The 24,759-nt window shown below is 41.0% G+C and overlaps 1 protein-coding gene across 5 annotated transcripts in view; it reads right to left on the bottom strand.

Annotated features, from left to right (window-relative positions):
- ppp1r9a (protein phosphatase 1, regulatory subunit 9A) overlaps nt 1–24,759 on the bottom strand; it is a 50,653-nt gene that overhangs the window by 21,209 nt on the left and 4,685 nt on the right. For 4 of the 5 annotated variants that reach the window (XM_026347652.1, XM_026347654.1, XM_026347655.1 and 1 more), the window contains 6 exons: nt 21,784–23,317; nt 11,808–11,940; nt 10,769–10,889; nt 7,674–7,778; nt 4,326–4,461; nt 102–254 (listed from right to left, as the gene is read on the bottom strand). In XM_026347652.1, the coding sequence (XP_026203437.1) occupies nt 102–254; nt 4,326–4,461; nt 7,674–7,778; nt 10,769–10,889; nt 11,808–11,940; nt 21,784–23,172 (2,037 nt within the window). In that variant the 5' untranslated portion in view covers nt 23,173–23,317. Of the gene's footprint in view, nt 1–101; nt 255–4,325; nt 4,462–7,673; nt 7,779–10,768; nt 10,890–11,807; nt 11,941–21,783; nt 23,318–24,592; nt 24,730–24,759 lie in introns of those variants that run through there. The other variant, XM_026347653.1, reaches the window with a different exon arrangement.

Here is a 24,759-nt window from a genome sequence, read left to right as displayed (position 1 = left end):
TTATTCCTCAAAGCACTGGCAGAGAAAATGCAGTGGGCTCCCATCAGTTGTGTAATCTTCACCTTGGGATATTCAGGAGTAAGGACTGCACGTGACGTTACCTCTCTGAATTTCTGGTAGAGTTTAGTTGCATCTAACTCCGAAGGAGACATGATTTCTTCTGTCTCTGGCAAGTCGAACACCTCAATGCTCTTCTCCCCTCCTGTCCCCGTTGTCCCCGTTTCCTCGTCATCCGTGGCATACTCTCCTGTTTGCTTTAACAGAAAAGGCAAAGTGAATAGTGGCAGAGCAGCATAGTGTACAGATGAGTGATTACTTTCCTTTAACCCTGCAAGCAAAGTGAGTAATCATCTAATTCAGGTGGTTTTTGTGAAACACAATCTAATTATTTGTTTGTTTGTATTTGTTATTTTGCATGAAAATATAAAATATCTAAACCGAAATAATGGATTTATGTAGTAATGTCATGTAAGTTCTGAATATCTTTTCTGTGTGAATTAGAAAAAAAATGGTCCAACTTAGCAGCAGCAGATTGAATACAGAGAACAGCTTGTTTACATGACCTTGGGATTTTCAAAAGCTGTCTATCGCCTGTTCTCCCTTTGTTCATGTTCCCTCTACTGCCACAAGCCATTCCCACACCCAGCTGCTGCTATTCAGGTAATCAAGTAACAATATAAATGCTCCTCATGCTCATTCACCCTTTGCCAGGTTGCTGTTCGGACCTCCCATTACTTCACACTCCCTGGCTTGTTGCCTGCTCTGATTTCCTTTGGACTTTGTTTGGTGTCTTGCACTCATTGTAAGTAGGTTTATGGACTGGGTTTTGTATTTATGGTTTGCTTATTCTGTTCAGTGTGCCGTGTTTAATGTCTTGTGCCCAAGCCCCTTGTTTATACCTCCCCTTTGTTCTGCAGTTTAGATTTGTTTTCTTCTACTAGTCGTCGGCTTGTAGCAGATTGCTTGTCAAGCACTACCAGAAACCCCTGTCCATTTTCTTCATGCCATCCTTTTTTCACTTACTGGGTATATAATATTTAGGCATCCAACTTAGTGGTCCGGAAAAAAAAAAAAAATATATATATATATATATATATATATATATATATATATATATATATATATATATATATATATATATAGTTTGAGAGACTGGTGATCCACAACTGTCATTTCTATGAAAATAAGCCACAAGACAAGTTATGCTGGCAACATCTGAATGTCACTTTTTATTATTAGTCACCATCTTGCCTTAAGTGAAAGGGGGTCACAGGTCAAAACCAGTGAGTTTTGTGCCTATGTCTTTAATAATTCGACATGCTAGCAGTTTGTTTTATTAAATAATAAGTAAAAGTCACCAGCAACAACTCATTATTACAGTCTTATAATATGTAACAACACAGACAAGAACCACACTTTGTGGTATGACATGTCTTCAGGCTATTATGCTGCATATATTCAAGGGAGTATTTCTATTCTGTGATTCTTCAAATGCTGTATAATGAATGCTGGCACCAGCCATTAGACTTTGCATCTAAATGGATTGGTTGATTCATTCTTTGGCTGATCACCAACAGAGTCTGATATTTCCAGCGGAGCCACTCTATAAAAAAATGTACCTCCATTTTAACCCAATGCCATCTCATCCTGTCACTGTCAATCAGTCCAAGTTAATCATTTTCAATTTATATATTTTAGCATTTAAATTTAAATATTAACATTAGATGACACAAATACATCTACAATGTAGAGAATTACAGCAGGTAATATGTATGAATGCACTTGACTCTACATCCCTTTGTCTCTGTATCTCTGGTCTATCTATAATCTATCTTTCTGTATTTTACTTTTCAACTGGATCTCTCACAGATGCACACACAGTTTCATTTCCTATCATCCTGGCCTATATCCTATTTTCATCTTTTCCCCTGTAATTCCCTCTACATCTATTCTGCCTGCCTTATTTCCATAGATGGTCGACATGGAGTACCAATGCCATTGTAGGCTTGTTTGTTGCCATGGTACCAGCATTCGTTAAGGTCCCAATTACTTAAGGTAGCGTAACCCACAGAATACATGGGAGGATAGTCAAATGCCAGTTTGTATGGTAAATGTATGCCCTCCTACCACATCAATCAAAAATTAAAAGAAATGAAAAATGTCAACTAAATGTTACCTTGACTAAGTGTGGTACGCTGTGTACCAGTCTTGTTTGATCAACTGTGTTAAGCTGTACAAGGTTGTTATAAAAATTTTAAGTGTACTGGAGTAGGGAATAAATTCCACACCAACCTCTGTCATGGTTCACATAGAATATAGTGGTGTGAAAATAAATAACCATGATGTATGTCTGTATTAAAGATACATAGCAAGTTTCTGTCATAACAGTACTGATGGACTTGAGATATGTCTTGGCTATGATTTCTCTTTTGACTGGGGGAAGTGCACAGGAGCCACTAGGTGGGTTTCAATCCCCCAGTTATTATGTAGGCCTAAATGAATCTGCACAAAAAAAAAAACATGAATGGAAACACCAGAGGTTTGAAAAAACTTATTGATAAAGGCAAAAAGTGTCCAAAAGGGGTTTTCCCAAATGTAACACAAACCTTAACCAAACCCTGCTTCACAAAGACTGTTTTGGTTTGTCGTTATTTTTGTCTCTTTAATATAATAATATATATAATCTAATTTTTTGGAAAGATATATCAAATTTGACAGTAAACATTAGGGAAGTGCTCAAAATTTTACATTTACAAGGTAATGTCAAGTGACTATTGGGAAGGTATGCTTATTTAAAATATCAATTATATAATTGATGTTGACAGACATAATAATTTTTTTACTACTGTACAACATCTATTAATTGTTTCTGAAATACGGGAAATACTACATCTAGGCCTCCGAAGCATGTGTGTGTACATGTCTATTGCTATTACCATGTGTGTGTTTGCATTTAATTGCCAACAGATGGGCATGCGTGTGTGTCACATTACAGTATAATCAAACACAAAAGGGCAAATGTGTGTGTCATGTGTATTGCTAAATGAAGGAGCATGTCCTCCTCTAGGGATCAAAGCCCCAGTACCAATAAAGAGCTGTCTGTCAAATTGTCGAGCACTCAGAGGGAGAGATAACCTCTATTCCCGCCCCCCCGTTGAGAATTCATTCTAATATTTATAGAGATATTAATATTAATGAGCCTCTTTTATTGCCCAGTATATATTTGTATTGGTTTCATAACTATTTACCCAATCTGCACATACATAGTGACTTATGCCTTGGGTCTCTACAGTGGCATTTGAAGTGTTTTTACTGTGTTTTGTGATTTATGAATTACCAATTTTAATACAATTTTTATGTTTATGTGGGTCTTGCAGGGATCTGTGCGCACAGTGCCTATTCATGTTTTTTTGATTCTCAATCTACAATTAATCATATTTTAATAATTTGATAAAATGTGTGTGTTGTCTTTGCCTCAACAACAAGTGTTTGAGGATTTTTATGACATGTTCTGTGAGTTGTAGTTCTTCTTAAATACTGCTCTGAGTGACCTAGATGCACCTGTGTGGATTGCTGATGATGTCACCTATGTATTGATGTCAGGTGTGAGATGTGAGAGTACTACACTATATTAAAAGCCGTCTGAAGCTACAGTTTTCCTGTTTGTCTGAATCAGACTGTGTTTAAAGTGTGAAGGCAGTGCGGAAAGAGATGCCTGAGTGAGTGTGTGTCTGCAAGTAAAAGTACTGCATGCATGAGTGCAGCGGTTCCTGTGTGTGAGTGCACACTTTGCATTGATTAAATTTACTATGGAGTGTGATTGTGTGTGTGTGCGAGTGGTGTGCACGTGTGCCTCCAGGGCACACATAGTGTAGCATGAGTTGCAGGGCCAAGGGCTCAGTGTCTGGTGGATTAAACATGCTGTGAGTAAGCAGCAGAATCAGAGAGGGAAACGCTGAGTGATGTTTTTCTAGGACTGTGTGTGTGTGTGTGTCTGTAAGAGAGTATGTTTTTGTTGTGTGTGTGTGTGTGTGTGTGTGTGTGTGTGTGTGTGTGTGTGCCAGCATTGAAGCCTACTGTCAGTCAGTTTTATGGAGTTAATAAGCTAAAACTTCTAGTCGACTGTCATGAGGTTGGAGCTAATTTAAATTAAGTGACATCTAAAAGCCTACGTCTTCGAGTTGTGTAAGAAAAGAGCACACAAATGAGCTCTAAATAAATGCAGATATAAAGAGCTTTACTAATGTAAGTTAAAAGAATCCGCTCCTCAATTGAAGTAAGTGAAATAATGCTGTAGGGTGGCCCGGGCCGCGTGTGGTCATTACCTCGTCATCATCTGCGTCATAGTGGGCATACTGCTGGTCCAGCAGCTCTCTCTGTCTCCTCTCCTGCTCCAGGGTCTGCTGGATCAGAGTGGCCACCTCGCTCTGCTGGCCTGGACGCTCTCGGCCAATCACAAACCTGCAACAGCACAACACGTATTAGACAGACCTGGCAACACATACACGACAAGTAATGACATTGCTCCATAATTTGAAAGACTTAAAATTCACACTGGAATTATGGCTTTACATTAACAAACAAGTATCATTTAAATACAGTTGTTCAAAAAAAAGATCATCACAGACCTCTAGACTGCTTTTTACAGTGAGTCATCACTTTGCCTTTTCCTATTTTTATTATTTACCTCTCAATCAGTGTTGCAGTGAGCAGGGATAGGGCTAGGCATTATAGGAAATGTGGTCTCTAATAAATATCCGTCTTTTATGGTTATAGTTGCTTCATCTGTGCTCTGTTTTTTTTTTTTTTGTTGTTGTTCTCTTATAGTGGTGTGTGCTTGTGCAGAGAAATGACCACAGCAACTGTGTACGAGCAGCCGAGCCCCAGAGCCACATAGCAATGACAGCGGTATCTGCTGACGTATCAGGGCAGGGCTGGGAGACAGCACACACATAATAATGCGAGAGGACCGCTGGCTCGACTAGGAAGCCTGTTATTAGCTTGGCATGAAACTAAATGGAGAAAGCCACAGGCTGTGCCTACAAGCTACTGAATACTAAGTACTGCAGTTACACATGGGATCTAGCTACAGTGTTAAAATGTAGTTAAAGAGAGAGAGAGGGAGCTCAAGGTGAAATTTGGTTTGTCCCAAATAAGACTTACATTCCTGTCAATTGTGTGTGTTGTGTATGTTTATATTTATCACTGTAGATTCAGGAGCGTGGATTACATAATCTTAAATCTAAAAGACAAATGGTATAGGCAGAATTCTAACAACTCTAACTTCACTGCAAATAACAGCCCTGCTATAATATCAATATAAATTCATAATATCAACTAAGCAACAATGGACCAGGAATTTCTCTGGCCTATTCCAGAAAATCTCCAACACAGCAGGGGCTCAATCACTATGTGTATGTGTGAGCTCCCATTTAGTGTATGTGTTTGACTGAGGGAGTGAGGCACACAGAGAGAGGGAGGGGAGAGTGGATTCAAGATAGGCCTAATCAAGTCAATTCAGTTCCTGAGAGCTCTTTTATATATTTCCAAAGGCAATGTAGAAAAGACCTTACGCTCCAGCAGAGAGGGGTATTTGAGTGGCAGGGCAGAGAGAGACAGTTTAAAAAAAAAAAAAAAAAAAGAAAAGCGAGGGCTAAGCTACTGTACTAGAACAAGCCTTTGGACAGCGGGGAGGCCTGAGGAACAGCTGACCTGGAAACAGCCCTTCTACTCATGCATGGGGAGTTTGTCTCAGTTCCTCCCTGCATCCCTCTGTTCTGGGGCTGCCACACACAGAGCTGCTTCAATTCGAGTTAAGAAACCTTCTCGACTGATCTTGTCGACATCATTAGGGCGCATTGGGGTGATTTCAGCACAGATTAACATAAAGCAGATATGACTGGTGGACCATTTATTTTACTGAAGGTTGTCCGCAGAGTTCCAACTTCTTTGAAGCAGGTTGTGAACATCTGAGGAATCATTATAGACTTACTTCACAGATAACAATGGTGTTCCATAAAAAACCAAAACCAATAACGCACTAGTCCTCCTGTAAATATGTTTTGACATCCCTTCTGTCAAGTGCATTCCAGTCCTAAGCTCCTTTGTTCCATGAAATAGACAATAAATATATATTCTTTAGTGTTATAAGATATTAAAACAACTGGGCACTGTAGTGTTAGTTGTGCTGGATTTGCTGGAGACTATTTGCAGCTGCAGACTAACTTGTATTTAACGTCCTAGTGCACATTGACAGCTGTTATGCATCAAGCTATTTGGGTTAAAAGCTATGTATCCCATGTTTTATTTTATGCTACCACGCACATTATTCTCTTGTGATACCCTTAAGGTGATCTATATGACAGACACAGTTTTTATAGCCGGAGGGGTGAGGGGTGACTAAAACCTTGATGTGTTGCTGCTAGAAGTTGGGGTTAGATATACCTAAAATAATAAATCTAGGACAGTTAGCACAAAACCTCTGGAAGGATTTATTGAAGGAGGAGGAGGTGGATGTGGTGGAGTGAGTGGGTGAGGCATGATGGAAGAAGACAGAAATAGGGAAAGAAAACAGAGGAAAAAACGAGTGGAAATTGGTCTGGTGATTCTCTGAGAAATATCGGTGAGCAGCAATAGTTATTATCAGTATTTGCCTCAGCATTGTCACTGTGTTGCATTTTCGTCTGCTAGATTGAAACATAAAAAATGCGTATATGTCGGAAGTTATTAGATGTAACTATAGAGACTAATCTATTTACAGCTGCTAGACAGACAGACAGGTAATAGATTGAACCTTTTCAAGGCTGCCTCACCTATCATGCCACATCCTGGTCTGTGGAAAACCTCCTTTGTCAATATTAGTTCAGCAAACAGCGTCTGTTTAGCTGACAGTCTGTACTGATACTGTTGAACAAGTCTTTGTTCAGCTACCAGATTTTCGCTTTACCTTACACTGTACAATGAGGGACCCGGTGAACGTGCCAAACAAAGTGCGATTGATGATGGAAATCACACTAAGGTGGAATTTCAGGATGTAAAACATAAGATGTTAGACAGTAGGACAGTGACAGAGAGGAAAAGTACAAAAAAGAGGACTAGGGATGGAGAGATGGTGGAAATAAACGATGCAACAGAAAACACTAAATCATACCAAGATATGGAAAAGACAAGAGGAACAAACAAATGAAATAGTAGATGGCAGGATCACTGAGATGCCAAGGAGAGCATGCTGTGTGTGTGCTGTGTGTGCTGTGTGCTCCCCACCGCTGTAAGCGGACTCCTGCCAAAAAATGTTCAAAGCGTCAAACAGAAGAGATATTTGTCACATAGAGTCTTGTGTTCCAACATCTTCCCCTTTCTCAAATATTATAATGAAGCTAAGAGGCCTGCCAAATTTCCAGAAGCATGGCAGCTTAAGCTACTGTTTTGCAACTTTTGCCCCACGACAGCATTCAGCATGCAGCGGTTGTGAATTTTTTTTTTTCTTTTTCTTTTTTTAATCCATTTTTAGGGTTTTTCTTTTCTGGTTCATTTCAGGTCCTGTTCCTGGGGCTGATAGCTGCTTGACACACGTGTTCATGCAGTAATCCCCAGTCAGTGGGTGAAAACACACAGTTTAAGTCCTAAAATCATTTGCTTCAAACACATTTTTAGTACGTTCGTATGCATCTTACCGGACCACTCCTGACGTGTTCCTGAGGACAGAGGCAGCAAAGCTCTGGGTGACGCCTACCAGGCTGGTCCCATCCACCTCCACGATCTGGTCATTCACCTTGATCCTGATGCACACACAAATAACAGTATGATTCAACACTCAACACAATTCTCTGTGCAAAACACTGATTGTGTTGCTTGCTGGAAAACTCGATCATTCTTATTCACATTATTTTCAAAATGAAAGCAGTGCTAGACTTTCTTGTGGTCACAAATTTCCACTTCAATAGCTCCAGACTATTGCCTAACCAGAAGACAGATTAGATGAAGCTCAAAACAGACTAGGAGGGCTAACGAGGACTTGTAGGCCTGCTAGCCTTTTGCCCCAGGCCACAACACAGCCTGCAATTCTGCTCTGGATTTGAGATGTCAGCTAAGTTCTCGACCTCAAAAAAAATAAAAAATAAAAAAAATAAAAAATCCTGAGGTTCCACTTTTCATAACAGGAAAATAATGAGAACAAATCACTTGTCTTTGCTAAATATGCTTGAAAATATGCATAAAAACATATTTGCATTACCCTTTGTGTCTACAACAATCCTCTCTGGCCACATTGCTTCTAGTCTAAGTAATACCAGCTATGCTACCAACCTCTTCAACATCTCCTTAGTACTGTATTCTTGTGCAATTTTCACATTTCTATTGTATAAAATGGTCCAATCAAAGCAGCACAAGCACTCTACAGAGTGATGACATTCAGGATAATTGAGAGGATGATGACACACTTTTTATTCAGTTCTACAGAGATAAAAACACGAGTTATCATTCACTTAACACGCACCAGCAGCCTCCATTTATCCTGAAGCCTCAAACACAAACACAAGCTAATTTCTAACAATATGATAGAATACTTTCAAACAAGCTGACACTACATTATTTTGTGGAAATATTTATGAATGCTTGAGTCTGAACACCAATTTTATGCATGATGACACTACAATTAGAGGGCAGAGAGACTCAATTAAAAAATATAATATAATTGTAATGCAAGGAATAGATTTCAACCTATTTTCAGGACATTTAATATTAAAAGAGCACTCAGGTGGTTCAATATCAAACAATGTTCTGTGATGGCTGCGTTCACACCTGCAGTAACCAATAACCTTTCTGCTCCTTTCTCAATGTGTCACAACATACAGCAGCTGCAGAGCGGGACTTAATATGACTGCGGCAACCAACACATCAACCAGAGCTGTCATATGGATGCATGGAGATGCATCAGCGTGTCAGGTAGACAGAAAACAAGCTTGCTGTCTGTCTGTCAGCAGCTATACCTCTCCTATACTCTTTCCTGACCTTTACAGTTTCTAACGTCTTAATCTGGCTTTGTGTTGTTCAGGCTGACTGACACACAAGTGACAAGCAAAGCTGAGGGGCAAGAACAGAAAATTACAACAAAGGGAAGATGACAGTTCACATAAGTAAACCAAATCAAACACAAACACATGCGCACCTGTAACCATGGCTGACGACATCCATTTGTCTGACTGCAAGAGAGAGTTCTAGCAAAAGAAATGATAACTGGAGGAAATAATATTGTACCTAGTGACTCTTCACCCATGTGTGTGTGTGCATGTTTCAATGAGAATGTCAGCACTTAGTGCAATGACTGTGCACAAGTTACACAATATTTATTGCTCTCAAGACACTAATATCTTGAGTCTATCTAGTTTCTTTTCCTCATATTGTAATCAAGGCTTATTGTGAAATCCATCCTGGAGACACGGGCAGAGCTGCAGATTCACAGTGTGGGATAATTAGGTTTACAGCATCTGAAAGCAGCACTCATCATGCAATATAATGTAATGTTTGAACACCGCATTAAACCGAATTTCGCCATGAAAACATTTTTTACAATGTCAAGAAGAGAGATTTCTCCTGGCAGCCCCACGGACAGCATGCCTGGAAACATCCCACAAGCGTGACCACAAAGGTAAGTATAAATAGTTTCTCAAGAACAACACATATCCTATCTTTTGAGTTTCAAGCATTCATTAATTATTAATGCTACTACCTGGACTGGACTGTAGAAAACCCAAAAGCCGCAATGTTTCAAACTTAGTTCAGTTTATATAAAAGAGAAAAAGGATCAAATGTGCCGGCTGAGAAACATGTTAAACTTGAGCTTTAGCACAGCCATTCTTCTGATCTCTATAACTTTTCATACTTCTCGTACTCACTGACAGAAATTAGACTTTTTGGAGGAAACTGTCATCTTAGAGCAGGATCAACCTTTCTCACTTTTGAACAGGCTGTTTCTTTTTCCTCTTCCCCCCTCCATTTCTCTGCGTAGTACATTTTAACTAATCTCAGTCTCGTGTGTTGCTGAAAATGGCAGCTCTGGCTGCTACATAAAAGAAAGAAAAAAAAAAATCCCTGAAGAAAACACACCTACTGCAAACAGACCCACTGCAAAAGGGTTTACAGTGGTTATGCAGAGCTTACATTACTGGGTGCTCTCCTATTTTTTTTTCTAATCTGTTTATGGTAAACCTGAACCACTCAGATACACTAATAGGAGGAAAAATACAGGTTAGCTGAAACCACCACTTGTCTGCCGAGGAAGCTGCCATCACCTCCTCTACCCTTGCCTGTGTTGTTGCCCTGCAGTGTTCATGCTTTATTTTGCTGACACACCATCCAGGGACGTACAAGAAGTCTATGCAAAACACTCCCTCGTTTTGCAAACTGACACAGAATAGAAGAGATATACTTTAACGCAAGGTGTGCAGCACATGCGTGCGCACACACACACACGCGCCTACACACGTATTGTCCTGTGTGAGACTTTGTGTCCCAGACTGTGCCTCTGCAAGTGGATCTAATCCCTGCGCTGCTAAATCTGACAGGTACAGAGTGTGACTGTGTGTCTGTGTGAGTGATGGAGAGAGTGTGGTGGCAATACAAAAACAATATAGCTGATTAATTACTGTGTGCATTTTTGCACAAGTAAACCATAAGCCTTTCTGATTTTCATGCATAATCATCTGCTTTAATTTTTCTTACTGCTCAGTAAAAACGTATGAGTTATATCCAATTAGAAAGAAGCTCTCACCTGCCGTCTCTCTCTGCAGCTCCACCCTCAATAACAGTCTTAACAAAGATGCCCAGTTTCTCCAGGCCTGCATCAGCACCGACACCCATCCCAATGATGCTGATACCCAAGCCGTCTTCATCTAGAAACATAAACATGCAGGTTGAGAGTAAGTGTGAGCACGTGTTTGGAAGGACATCTATTTGTCAACCTTCCAGTCAGATTGGATCCAATCACTTTTTTTAGGGAGCTGATGAAAGGTGGAGGACGGGATGTGTATAAAAATACACTCAAAGGCAAGAACAATTGATTTATTTAATTTACTTTAGGCACAATGGCCTTCACATAAATGTGCTGGATGGGAAATTCCTTTCCAGCGCAGCATTTGTCCATCAACATTATGGATTAATTATTCATGTGTTTTTTAGGATTACGTAACAGGGAGTGGATGGTGAGATCTTGCAACGTAAAGTCACTCTATTTTAAGTCCTTAGCAATATTGGATTACAATAGAGGTAAACTACATCAGGAAGGTGTAATATCACCTCTTTGTAACCTATACTGGGGCACTGGAACCGAATTAGCACTGTGTACTTTCATGTCTTTCTAAGTAGTCTGTGTGGATTTTTAGGGAACTGCTGCTTTGCAACACTATGCTAAAGATCAGTCAAACACATCAACAGTATAGAGATCCTCAATCATCCAGCTCATGGTGTACCCAAAGGTGTTGGGTGGCAAGTGGACCTGCATGAAGACGTTTCAACTCTCAATTGACCTGAAGAGGCCCAGAGCCTCAAGCAAGTCCAGTAGCCACAGAGTAAATACTGAATGTCTTCTGGATTTTGACAGAAAGGCAACGATAGTGGTTGGGCTAGAAAATGTAAAGGAATTATATTGTGTGAAAGGGACAGAGAAATTCTAGAAGAAAGAAAGGTAACAGTGAAACAAGTGGGAAAGAGAGAAGAAACACACATATTACACCTTTAATTCAACAACCACTGGAGGTGATTTTGTCTGGGGGGGTGGGTATGATATAATATTCTTAGATTTTACTTCCCACCTTTCTCTAGCTCCACAGGGAAGAGCTCCAGTTTCTCCACCCTTTTCTCCAGCTCATACTCTGCAGAGGAGGCCACGGGATCCACCTCCTCATTACGTCGGTCATAGTCCTCGTTGGAGTAGGTGTTGAACACCTGGAAAAGAGTGACCAGTACAGAATGGGCACACACAGTCACATGCAAAAGCTGGTTCACATCACAGACATAAACATTTAACCACAACAACAGCAAATGGGTGCTGGGTGTTTACTGCAAAGATGGTACAATTCCACAGAAACAGCTTTCACAGAAAAGATTTTGGTTTAGTATGAAAGGGCTACAAAGCTACACTTATGAGCAAATACATGTTTGCTTTGCAGGTGCGGGAATAACGTTGCTGCTTCACTAGATTTTGAATATGGATGCAAATAAATAACAGCTTTTCCCAGTTCAACCAATACATTATTTACACGACAAAGCTAACAATACAGTGGGAAACAAAGCCACAGCTACAACCGCAAATCCGCCCATTAACCAGCAACAAACTAAGAGACAAATACAGTGTTGTGATGGAGCATAGGGACGCATTTTTCTTCCACTAAGTTGCGTGGTCCTCCTAGGAACCTCGCCTCCCCTGCAGAGTCAGCTGTCACTTCACGGCTCATCCTAGCCAAGCACTCTCGCTACTTTCTCCACTGAGGATGGAGGGATGGAGGTGAGAGCGCTTGTGCACAGGCTGACTCGAACATTCATGCGGTTGTCACGTTTGTAGTCAAGCGTTGGGCAGAAGGTTGCGCTGCTGGTGCTGAACGGAGGGATGCACAGATATTCAAAGTGTTAATGTTGATATGTAACATGAGTGCAAGTGCATGCGCAAGAGAGATCAAAAGAGATCAAACATTTGTTTAGGTGACGTCAAACATTATTCACAATACTGCATGTTACTAATCTGTGATCACACTAATTGAAACAATACTAGATGACAGAAAGAAACTGTCACACGTTGCAGGACACAGATGACATTTTATCCCATCCAAAGTGCTGCAGTGTCACGGAGCCAGTCAGCCTCTGCCTACCAAGTCCTCGGTGCTGTGACCTCTTTGAATTGCATGAACGAGGCAAATGCACTTTCAGGGGAGATCAATAAATCGCCATGTCACATCACAATTATTGACTAAAGCCTGAAGCCAGATTTATGTTAGCGTGTGTGTAGAAAGATCTCTGCGCTGGTTGTAAAAAATACAAAAAGTAATTCTGGTTTCTGTTCTCAATATATTTAATGTTGTTAGAACAATGAAAGAAAACAGTAAAGAGAGGTAACAAGGTCAAAACATGAAAAAACTACTGCTGTTTGGCTAATATCTTATTATGTGACTGAGGTGCGAGGAACTACAGTAAATACATATTACTGTGCCGTGCTGATAGGATAGTGTGCTGGTTGTACATGCAGCTTGGGCATATTGACAGTGTGATGCTGTGCGGGTTGGTTTTCATCCTTTCTGTGAGCTTGCGTGAGCTCTATCTATGACCTCCGTGTCATCAGTCATTCAGTGTGATCAAGATCCCTGCATTGTTAATGCTTGCATGCACGCAAGTATGCACTAACACGTACACACAGACACTGCAACACACCTCTGGTATATGCACTGTCCTGGATGTCCTGGGTGTGATGCTACAATTGGCAGTCAGCACACTCTCTAATGGCCTCACTCAGTCACCGTATGCTATCTACAAACACATTAGCATGTGGCCGGTCACTTGGGAGAGCAGGAAAGAAAGAGAGATGAAAACAAACGAGGGTGGGTCTGTGAGAGAAGACGAGTGAAGAAAAGAGGTCGGAGGCACAGTGATGGAGAAAGATAAGAAAAGGGCAAGGCGTGGGATTTAAAAATATCCAAGACACAGACGAACTGGAAAAGAAAAAGGATGGACAGGTGATAAGATAAATGGAAGAGCATACACAGGGGGAATATGAAGAGGTAGACAGACTAGACAGACTACAGACTGAAGCCACTGGCAGTTTTTCTGATATGTTCGTGTTGTTTTAATGCTGTGTACACATTTCCTATGTTTTATAATTGTATTATAATAAGGAGAATAAAAAGACGAGTGGAAGTTGGTATGTGTGTGTAATATTCACACACAAAATTACACTTGGTGTCTGCTGAGACAGGTCATTGTGGTTAATTGTAATTCAGTTTGTACTGAAGAGGCTGCACACAAACAGCAAAAAAAAAAATGGAGCATGTGGTGCCCCTCTGGAATTAAACTGGAATTTTGGAGGATTAAACACAAAGCACAGCAATTTGCATGTAAATATATTACCACACATCTCTGGATGAATAAACATGTGCCTACAGGAAGTTCGATTTTTAAGAAACATCATATATTAAAATCTTAACACAGGCAGAGTGTATGTTGCTAAGAATAATAATGCATGTAATAATTGTAGTACTCTATTGTGAAGAGAGCCAGCAAATACCCCTTTAAACCTACAACAACTTGTATGTACTTGTTAGGTACACCAGCACACCCCCTGCTCTTATCTGACATACAAATGGTAAAATCTAATAAGGAACGCTTCTCTTTCTTTTAGTTTTTGTACACTTCATCAATCAATTCTTCCTCTTCTTCTATTTATTGTCATCCTTCATTCACACAGTACAGTGACTGATGCCCTTGATGCTAAACACACACACACACACACACAGGCTCAGATCTCAGTAGTCAAACCCCTTGGGCTGAAGTCTGGACAGCAGTTCTGCTTGAATGTTCACATTTTGGCAATATTTTTATAAGATTTCTAGGCCTCACAGAAGGATGGATAAAGTCTGGTTTAAGTTTCCTGAAATGTAGTTTTACTGACATTACAAATCCTGCTGCAGCTAAAATAAACCTCATCAATAAACCCAAGACCTCTCAATCCAAGTGTGTTTTTATAGATAGATGTTTGAGTGTCTTATGCTAAAAAAGCATCTGGTACACACACCAGGAATTTGAATGGTAAGAACAGGAGTGTATGACATGTGTGAGAAGTCAGTTGAAGGTCCGTTGCAGATACAGTACATGTCCACATATGAACAAAATTAATATTGCAGGCTGTGCAGCTGAATGACAACTTCTCAGCCACATAATGTCTGTCTGTCTATAGCTGCTGGGCTAGTCCAGTGTTTCACATCTGGGAAAGAGAAGTGAGGATTAGACAAGCACCTGTAAGACACAGTGGGGAAGTGAGGAACATTGGGGATAAGCCTGAAGATGAAAATAAGTTGGGTAAAGTGGTGTAGGACAAAAAGAGGTAGACGATAAAGAGACACATGAAAAGATGCAGGAAGCTTCAAGATGCTGAGGAATGGAAGAGAGAAGTACATGAAACCTCATCCAGTGAGATGAGAAACAGTACATGACTCATATGATTCATGGGTTTAAGCAGAAGCAGATAGCGAAGGCTACTGAAGAGCGAAACAGGCAATAAGAGAGAAATAAACAAAAGAAAATGACAATAAACAACGCTGAGGAGTGGGTGAGGGCAGGTGTAATTTGTCCCAGTGTCCTGTGAGTCCCCGCCTAAGATGTCACAGCATGGCACCCAATCCCAGCCAACTGCCTCTGATTGTATTAAATTGGGATTTTTTTGTGTGTCAGTGCCAGTGTTGTCGTTCACCCTGAGCCTTGCAGACAGCGAATGCCGCCCAGGGCAATAAGACGCTGAAAAGCCCAGGAGAAATGTTCCGACTGCTGTGGCACGAGCCCAGCAAACCTGCAGTGGATTAACTACAGGCTGGCACACATACGCACATGCACAGGAACACACAGCCTGCTTTGCTGCTACAGCTCATCACATTTACATTCCAGTACTTTTACCTGTGGCCACCCACACACACACACGCCCACAACATCCTACTGAAGAGCTGACAGGTGCTGAAGAAAGTGTTTAGATATTGAAGGGACAAGACAGTTGCTGATAATGGAAATGAATTCAAGTGTTGCGAGAGAATCTGAGATTGACAGATATAAAGCAGAGGAGATGGGAAGAGGACAGAGTGAGAAGAAGAGAATCTATATAAAGATAATGTAGAGGATTTTACGGTGAATTCAAGGCCAGCGTTTCTGTCATCTTAACATACTGCACATCATCCCTTGCCTGAGGAAGTGACAGTGACTTGTGGGGGAATGTCAAAATCGAACAAGTCAGCATTTCTTTTTTTTTTTTTTTTTTTACTTCATTTGCAGCTTCTGCATACGGAGTAGGTATTTGTACTTCATGTACTACATGTTCATACAAGAGGACATCATTCTTCATCATCAAACAACTGGGTGCCATGACTCCCACCAACAAACCAAGCCATAGGCCAACTACTGGACAAAACACGGAGAGTGAGGGAGAGAAAGAGGCCAGTTTTGAACTGGGGGAGGAATATAGTGAACAAATGAATGACTGCAGACAACGCCCTGCTTTATGTCATGCCTTGGTCATATACAGTGAGTGGGAGACAGAGATCAGAGGGAGCACAATCACAACATGTTGTATGTTACATTCATTAGGCTGTGACAATGACTTGGCAGATAGGGTCCATACTGTATTTCTATGCAGCATAATAAACACTGTGACTGTGATCAGTGTGAATGTTACACATATTAGAAAGAGCAAAAATCTGTTAGACTGCTCGCATTTCAACGTTAAATTCCAACAGTTCACTTTATTTATGTTCCTGATTCACAGTAATCATGGACATGGTGACACGGCTGCTGGTGCAGCAGCCTTAGCAAACACTGAGAACATTGTGTGACTGAGACACGTACACTGTGCAGTTTTCTTTTACTGCAATAAAAACTGGCAGTACACTGATGATATCATTAGCTGGGGTCCAGATTGGGTAGGTGGAGGTTGGATGATGATTCATGTCACAGTCCACTGGGTGGCAACTGACCAGCCTCAAAAACCACAAGGCACGTCTCACCTTTCCTGGGTCATGAAAAATGCATCCCCCAGGGAGGATCAGGTAGCAGAGAAACAAGCAAACAAAAACACCACTGCATTAATAATGGAGTGACTAAGTAACATGCACGCACAACTACGCACATAGCCAACACCCGAGTTTGGAGTAGTTGTACCTGTCAGAGATAAGAACGGAAGACGTCCTTTCAGTCTTGATGTTTTCCATCTCCAGTCACAGTTTTAAATACACCGCCCTTCCAAAACAAAGTCACCCCCTTGATTTAATGCATGAATGAGTATTTTTCAGCTGGCAACAAGTTATTTCACCCTAACTGATGCAGTGAGTAGCTTCTCATTTTTTAAACAAACACGTCGGCCGACACATCCTGTGGTGGTGGAAAAGATGTTAATCTGTTTCAGAAGGGTCAAATTATTGGCATGAATCAAGCAAAGAAAACAACTAAGGAGATTGATGAAACTACTAAAACTGGGTTAAGAACTGTCCAATGGAAGAAGGTCAAGTGGTCTGATGAGTCCAGATTTACCCTGTTCCAGAGTGATGGGAGCATCAGGGTAAGAAGAGAGGGGGGTGATGTGATGTGCCCACCATGTCTAGTGCCTACAGTATAAGCCTGGAGCAATGCTATGATCTGGGGGTTGCTGCAGTTGGTCAGGTCTAGGTTCAACAACGAGACAAATACAAGGTAAAAGCAGTCCAACAAAATGTTTAGGTGTGTGACTTTATTTTTTGGACAGGTATAGGACAGTTTAGCCTGAATTCATCAGTGTAAAGGATATTACAGGACTCTGTATGCTAAATATTGCATTTCTAAGGAGTTTTCGTTAGTTAATAGTTATCTTCCCAGAAGAAGCTTAACTAAAACTCCCGAATGCCAATCTCACTGAACTGACAGTGTTTTTGCTGATCCAACCAAAATGTCAGCTGCTGAAGCCCAGTGTTGGAACCCAACAAAACACTGGTCTCGTCTGTTATGCCCAGCCACAGACTGCATAATTAGGAAGCTGACAGCCAGCTTCGCCCAGCTCACAGAGGGAAAACAACTGAATCTGGGGCAAAGAAGAAGGTACCCTTTTTCTTTAAATAACATAGCAACTGAGATATGTAATGAAAATTATTTGATAGTATTCCAATTTTAAGTTGTGTTTTTAATAGAATGACTAATTATTGGGATTGTTGGGAATAAATAAGAAGTACAGTATATTTGCAAAATAGATTGTTATCTGAAAAGGCCTCTACTGCAACAGGGGGCTAAGCAGTGCTGTGGCAGACCTAAATACTATTCACAAATGACATTGCCAAAATCCATGTCAGAATGGGTTCCAAGATTCAAGCAATACAGTATATCATCAGCCAGAAAGACAGACAGTACTAAAGTAGAGTAATCCTTTCAATCAGAAAGACGATCTGAGAGCAAAGTTCCTGGCTGGACGCCATCTAATTTCAGCTTGTGAAGCACAAGAGGGTATCATACATATGAGGAAGATGTTACTGTAGAATCATACAGATGTTTACAGTTAATGCATGTGGGTAACAACATTGTTGGAATTAAACTGAGAGAGGACAGGCCAGAAGTTATATCCAGACAAAAAGCTGCAATGCACTGTATTAAGGGCAGTCAAATGAACCCCCAAATCTTCAAGTGGAATAACCATCCCTTAATGCCTAGCAAGTCTGAAGAGCACCACTGGGATGGTGTAAGCTGGTATTTTCTCTGTTTGCAGACACCAACAACTCTTCATGTACTTTCGTGCTTCAGCAAAGTACAAGAGGAGTATCCGAATTGGTTTGATGTACTGCCGCCCAAGATGAAAACCACATATGGCAAAAGTTCTCAGAGGAAATCCGCATAAATCGTTGGTGTGCAACCAAATGTCTGTGGTGTCATCTAATCTGCATGTAAGAACATATCAGTCTGAGGCAAATGAGTCAATGACCTTATATCCTACTGTGCATGTGTCATTCCTATCAATACATTCATCAAGAAATATTGACAAGACACAGACATTTGTTCACCATAGTATGTATAAGAATGAGCACAACTATCCCTGTCTATGTTACAGAACAAAATACTAGTCAAAACATCCAGATAAAGTCATGAAGCAACAAAAAACACGGTACTGTACTACATGTATCACACTAGTTACAGCTCTAAACTCAGACTCATGCTACTCGTACTACTCAGCATTCCACTGACAGTGCAGCAGCAGAATCTAATGTATAAAACGCCAGTCTCTTTGATCCAGTAACACACAGCATGCAGTGAGGAGGGCCTGACTATGGAGCCACTTCAATGGCCATTTACCTGGTGCTCCACTCATCACATCTGCTTAATTCCATTAAGATCTCTCAGTGCCTTGACCGATGAAAATGCAGTTGCTCTACAGGCACAAAGTGTATCATTAAAAAGACAATATAAATGCCATTCACATTCAGAGGAAGGGGTAGACAACCAGGAGAGACTGACACAGTAGACTGCATGCAGAGGAAGAAGGCTTCTCCTGCCAAACTCCTGGGGTGCGGTTCACTAAAGGGAGAAAGACAACCATTTGGAAAGAAGTCATCAACAAGTGAGAGATGGTGAAAAGCTTTTTAGATCGGTGTGTGATCAAGGCTGCAATTTTTAAGTGTCATACCTTTAGATCAAACACTGTGTTCTTAATGCTATAGAAAACAATACTGAATACCTCAGTATTACCACATTAATCGCTATGCCACAAGCTGATGTTATTACATATTCACCAGAAGAGAACAAAAATATCTAAATCTAAAAAATATGGTAATCCATTAAAATGCTTGTTGAGACATTTCACTCAAAGTGTGAACCTCATGGTTGAACTAGAGGAACGTCATAGGAACCATGGATGTAGTGGACAGCCAAACCAAATAACAGTCATCTAAATATCACAATAGCTAAAAACTAGATTTCCAAACCTGACACTAGTGAAGACAACACATTGAATAACTTATTCTTCTCATTCATTTACAAAATGCCATCAAAAGCTGGTTGTGTACCATCCTCTCCCTCTAGTTATTATGATGATTCCTAAATTAAGCTTTCAAAGCAGGGATGTTGAAAGGTTTTATCCCTTTTACAGGGCAGGACAAAAAAAAACAAACAAACAAACAAACAAAAAACATTACACAAAGACAAGCAGATGTTAAGTAATAGATTATATGGCAGCAGTTGTTCCAGTCTCCCACAGGGGTCAAGCTAGGCTCGTGCAGGGCCAAGGAGAAAATAGCTTTGTCTCTTTCGCTATATAGAAGAACAAAAGACAGAAGCCCATTTGTTCCTTGTGTGCTGAGAGGGGGCATATGATCTAGAAGTAGGAGGGGTGCATGTCTCATTGTGTGTGTTTGTGTGTAAAGAAGGGGGCAGTGCCTCTCTTGAATATTCCATATGATGAATGAGCGTCAGTTCTTTTCATAGAAAACAGCAACAGACAACAACACAGAAGAATATTTCCCACCTATTACGCCTAAATGGGACAGCGAGGTTTTCAGTGCAAGTTCAATATACAGTAAAGAAAATGTAAAATTAAACTGGTGTAAAGAAAACATTTTTTACAAATGATCAAAACATGTTTTGTGGATATCTTCCACTGACACATATTTTCATTTAGTTTGAGATCTTAGCAAAAACGTAAATCTATTACTGGGTTAGATAATGTAGCAAAGAGACATGAATCTCCATCAGTAACATTCAAGAAAACTAAGAAAATTATGAACACGGTGAACATTTCATTCTGAGGATTTCACAGTCCTGTGCAAATGTGTGGTCGCATTTGTGTGCAAATGAGGTGAATGAAGGAGACAATAGAGAAAGAAGCATAAGGACACACACTGCAAAGTGAGCACAGGGAAATCAGTGAGCCAACATCACGTTTTCTCCACCGAATAACTGGGCTAATTGTTCTGGTTTGTTGCGGCCCGTTAATAGGATTGATCTTCAACCTGTGGAATGTTTGCGTTAGCTCCGAACCTCACTCACTCAGTCACAGTGGTGTGTCCGTGACAATTTTAGTATGTCAACACTAAAATTTGAAAAACTGGAAAAATAAAAACAGATTTAAATACCAAATAACATAAATAGGATGAAATGGAATAGGGCAGCCTAAATCATGTTGTTTACTACTACTACAAATCCTAAGTTTACTGATTCCTAAGTGCTTGAGGATCAAGACTGAAAAAAATATTTCTCATACTGTCCCAAATTCATCATCCTAATCCACAAACACTGCACAGATGACGCAACAAAGACTATGGTAAAGCTATTTATATTAAGAGAAAGAAATAAAGGCAGTTATCACCTGAAACAATTATCCTTTTTTGTAAGTAAAACCTTTATCATGGTGCAATTACGACCACTTTTTCCTCTGTGAAAACCCACTGGGATAGATGGTAAAATGCCTGTAACCTCTAGCTGATATGTCTCCTGTTATCACTGAGTATAGCCGTCACAGCAACTTACACACCTGACACTGTCCACTTTATGTTACACAGAATATTTGACTCTGCGACTGTTCAGTCAATGGGTTTCTAGATCTAGAGGACGATGACAGGACAGCTTGAGATTAAAATAAACTCGGTATCCTGTGTGAAAAGTGTGTGGGTGCAGAACCAGCATGACTAACACATGCACAGATGTTCAGCTCATGAACATGTCAATTTCCCAGAGGGCGATGCTTTCACCCTCAAGCTCTGCATCACAAAATAGCTACAACCTCAGAGAGCAACAACTATGATGTCTTATCTACCATACAGCAGAACATAGTAAAAACACAGTATAAAGATATTACTTATTAGTAGTAGTAATAATTATTACTATAATTATTATATAGAAATGACCATTATTATTATTATTATAGAAATGACCATATCAGCATGGCATAAAAATAAGCTCTAAATCTAGCATTAGCTCTCTGTTGTTTGAACATATTGCTGATAATAGCTTCGTAGGGGATTTTTTGTTGGATTCTGTTCAGCACATTCACACAATTCAGGCTTCCACAACAGTTTTGTACAGCGCCCGACTTACTGTAATGGGAGCAGTGCTGAAGCATATCTTCCTCTTTGGAGGGATGTCCTCTTTGTTTTCTTCTGGCAGACCAGGAATCTGTGTCAGATCAGAGCCTGGGTCGTAGACAATATCCTCGTCATCACCGTACATATCATCCTCGGGATCTGTGCAGCTTTCCCCCCAGCCCTGGTAACAGGCATCCCCGTCTGCGTTAAAAATGACCCGCTCATTCCCTGTGTATTCTTCATCCAGTTCTTCCACTTGGTCCTTAGGAGATTCAGAGGACTTGTCTTCTCTTGAGCCTTCCCCATCCTCCTGACTTTCCCCATCCTGTTCAGTTACCAGGGGCTGTGAAGGGTCATCTTTGAAAGTTTTATCTGAAGTGATGACATCCTCTGTAGGTTTTGGTGCTTTGGATATCCCTAAATCCTCACTATGTGTTCTTGTTTCTGAGGGTTTCTCCTCTTCTTCATAAGAACCATTGACTTGTCTTCCATTAGTGGTGGCCCCAGAAAAGCACTGTCTGTCTCGAACCACTGTGTCATTCTTGTCCGCTTTGTCTTGAGCTTCTTCTTCCTTTGGAACTCGTTTCAGCTCCGAGGTCTCTACCTCAGGACTGGGGCTAAGAAGGTCCTCGGAGGACAAGGATGTGGGAAACTTTCCCCCTATCCGGTTGCGGTACGTTCCACGAACTGGAGACTGCCGCGAATCATCCTCACTGATATCACCTCCGTGGCGCTGGAATCCGTCAGGTGAGTACAGGGCTCGCCTGCTGACTCCTCTGTAGGGCACACCCTGGTTGTGGTGGTCGGCATTTTCAAAAACAGCGCTGAGTTGACTAACGGTCGGTGAGGACGCCTCGGTTCTCGAGCAAAGTGAGTCCAAAGAGTCTGTACTGCCTCGATTGGACCTTGCCCCACGCCAGTCGTCGAGGTGCTCATGCGAACCCCTTTTATCACGTCCACAGGGAAAGACTGGTGATTGAGACTGGTCACGTGACTGTTGCTCAAACAGCTTTCTGGTTTCAGAGAACTTTGCTCCAGCACCTCCAACTCTTTCAGATGACGAGGAGTGCTGGAGTTTTATCACTGATCCATCGGCCTTGTTGATGAAATTGGTGGGCTTGACCATCTTTTGTGGCGAAGAATCATCCCGACCCCTGGTCTTAGCTGTTGCATTTTCTGATCCCATCTGCATGAACATGTCCTTAATGCGGCTGACATGGCTGCCATACTGGCGGCCCCTCGGTTGTTTGACCCGTTCAAGATCCTTGGGCTTAGAGTCTCCATCAGCCTGAGGCTGGTCAAAAGCCCTCTTGAGTGCCTGAAACTCAGCCCGGTAGGCGTTACGGTGGGGAGAGGCGCTCCGGAGGCTGGTCCTCTCCCCTGAGGCCTCTGTCTTCAGCATGATGATGTCTTTGGATTCAGAGGGAATGTCAGCATCGCTGTGGCCTCATTAGAACATGGGAGTGAAGAGTCTAGCCTGACCTACTGCAGCGCTGCCTAATCTAATCCCACTGATTTTTTTCAAGTTCCTTTAGGCCCATTCACACCTGCAGAAATAGAAAGAGACATTGTTAAAATCAAAACACTTAATAACGGTGCATGATTATGGGGTATATTTAAAACAATTAACAACTTAGACATGCACACAGTAAGACACAACGATAAGTGTCACTTTCTCATCAAAATTACAATTACAAGGCTTGAAAAGAGGTCATTCACATATCATCAATAACACTATTTGGAATCACAGAGGCCAAATGAATAAGGGATGTTGATGTACTGTACAAGAAGAGTAGTTATGAAAGCCCACTATGTTCCAAATGCACTCTGATGATGCTGTCTACTCAGCTGAACTGTTTGCCTTCTCAAATCGATACTCACTGTACACATCAGTGTGAGGATGTGCACTCTTTTTATGTTTACTGATGTTATGCTGTAGGAGATCACGTTTTCTTCTTTTTTCTTCCTCTTTCTTGTCTCGCTCTCTCCCTCTCCTTATCTTTTCTGTAGTGAGCTGTGACCCTTGTACGTGATCGCAGCTTTCTAAACCACAGGTGACATTATGTAGGTTCCTATTGAACGTCAGTGCTCCAACAAAGCAAAACCTGGCAGTTTTAACCTTTAACGTGTTGCGCAGGAAACACATTGAATGCACCAAACAAACATTTCGTCTACTGTTTGACTGGTTTGAAATGCATTTAAATTCCACAAAGATAATAGATGGCACAATAAAGCAAAGATAAAAAAAAAACAAAAAACGTTTATCTGGGACACAGAGGATCCACTAATCTAAGTTGTGCTCAAACCCACACACTGGACTGTATGGATGCATCAGCAGACGCAGCAGTGGCTGAAACCTAAATGTCCTGGATGAATATTCATTATTCACCATGCTGGTCCATAATAACAGCAATGTGCAAAAAAGAAAATGCACCCGTTTGAACTTGAGGAACACCCTGTGCTGCGTCGGAGGATATTGCACAGGCACAGGCACAGAGATGGGGAAATAAAGTTAAAGGTGATAATGAATGTGAGGCTTTAACACTGTGACTGTGGGATCAGACAAACAGGCAGGACCGCACATCAGCCACACCGCGCACAACATGACAGCTCGGGTTTTACCTCCCCTCCTGACACTATTCAACATTGATTTGTTTACATGTTTCGTTTCTGCACTGATTTCTGCAAACACAAACTCTAACGACCTTTCTCAATGGCTGCAAAAGAATAAAAAAAAAAAATAAAAAAAAAATAGGAAGTTAACTGTTAACCTCAAGCCACAGCGATGTTGCTTCAGTGTTACAAAAACAAAAGAGTCTTACATTCGTGGCTCCGGCTTCGTTTGACGCGTGAATAAACAAACTGGGATCGAGGCGCAGAGCTGGTGAAGAATGAGGACGCAGTAGTTGCAAACCTTTCGAGGATAACATAGCTATCACAAGCTCGTCAATAGTCCGGGACGGAATCGCCACTGTGGAGACGTTTGGAC

This window comes from Anabas testudineus, chromosome 11, assembly GCF_900324465.2.
Source record: "Anabas testudineus chromosome 11, fAnaTes1.2, whole genome shotgun sequence".
NCBI classification, from domain to species: domain Eukaryota; kingdom Metazoa; phylum Chordata; class Actinopteri; order Anabantiformes; family Anabantidae; genus Anabas; species Anabas testudineus.
This window is presented reverse-complemented; position numbering and strand designations above follow the sequence as displayed.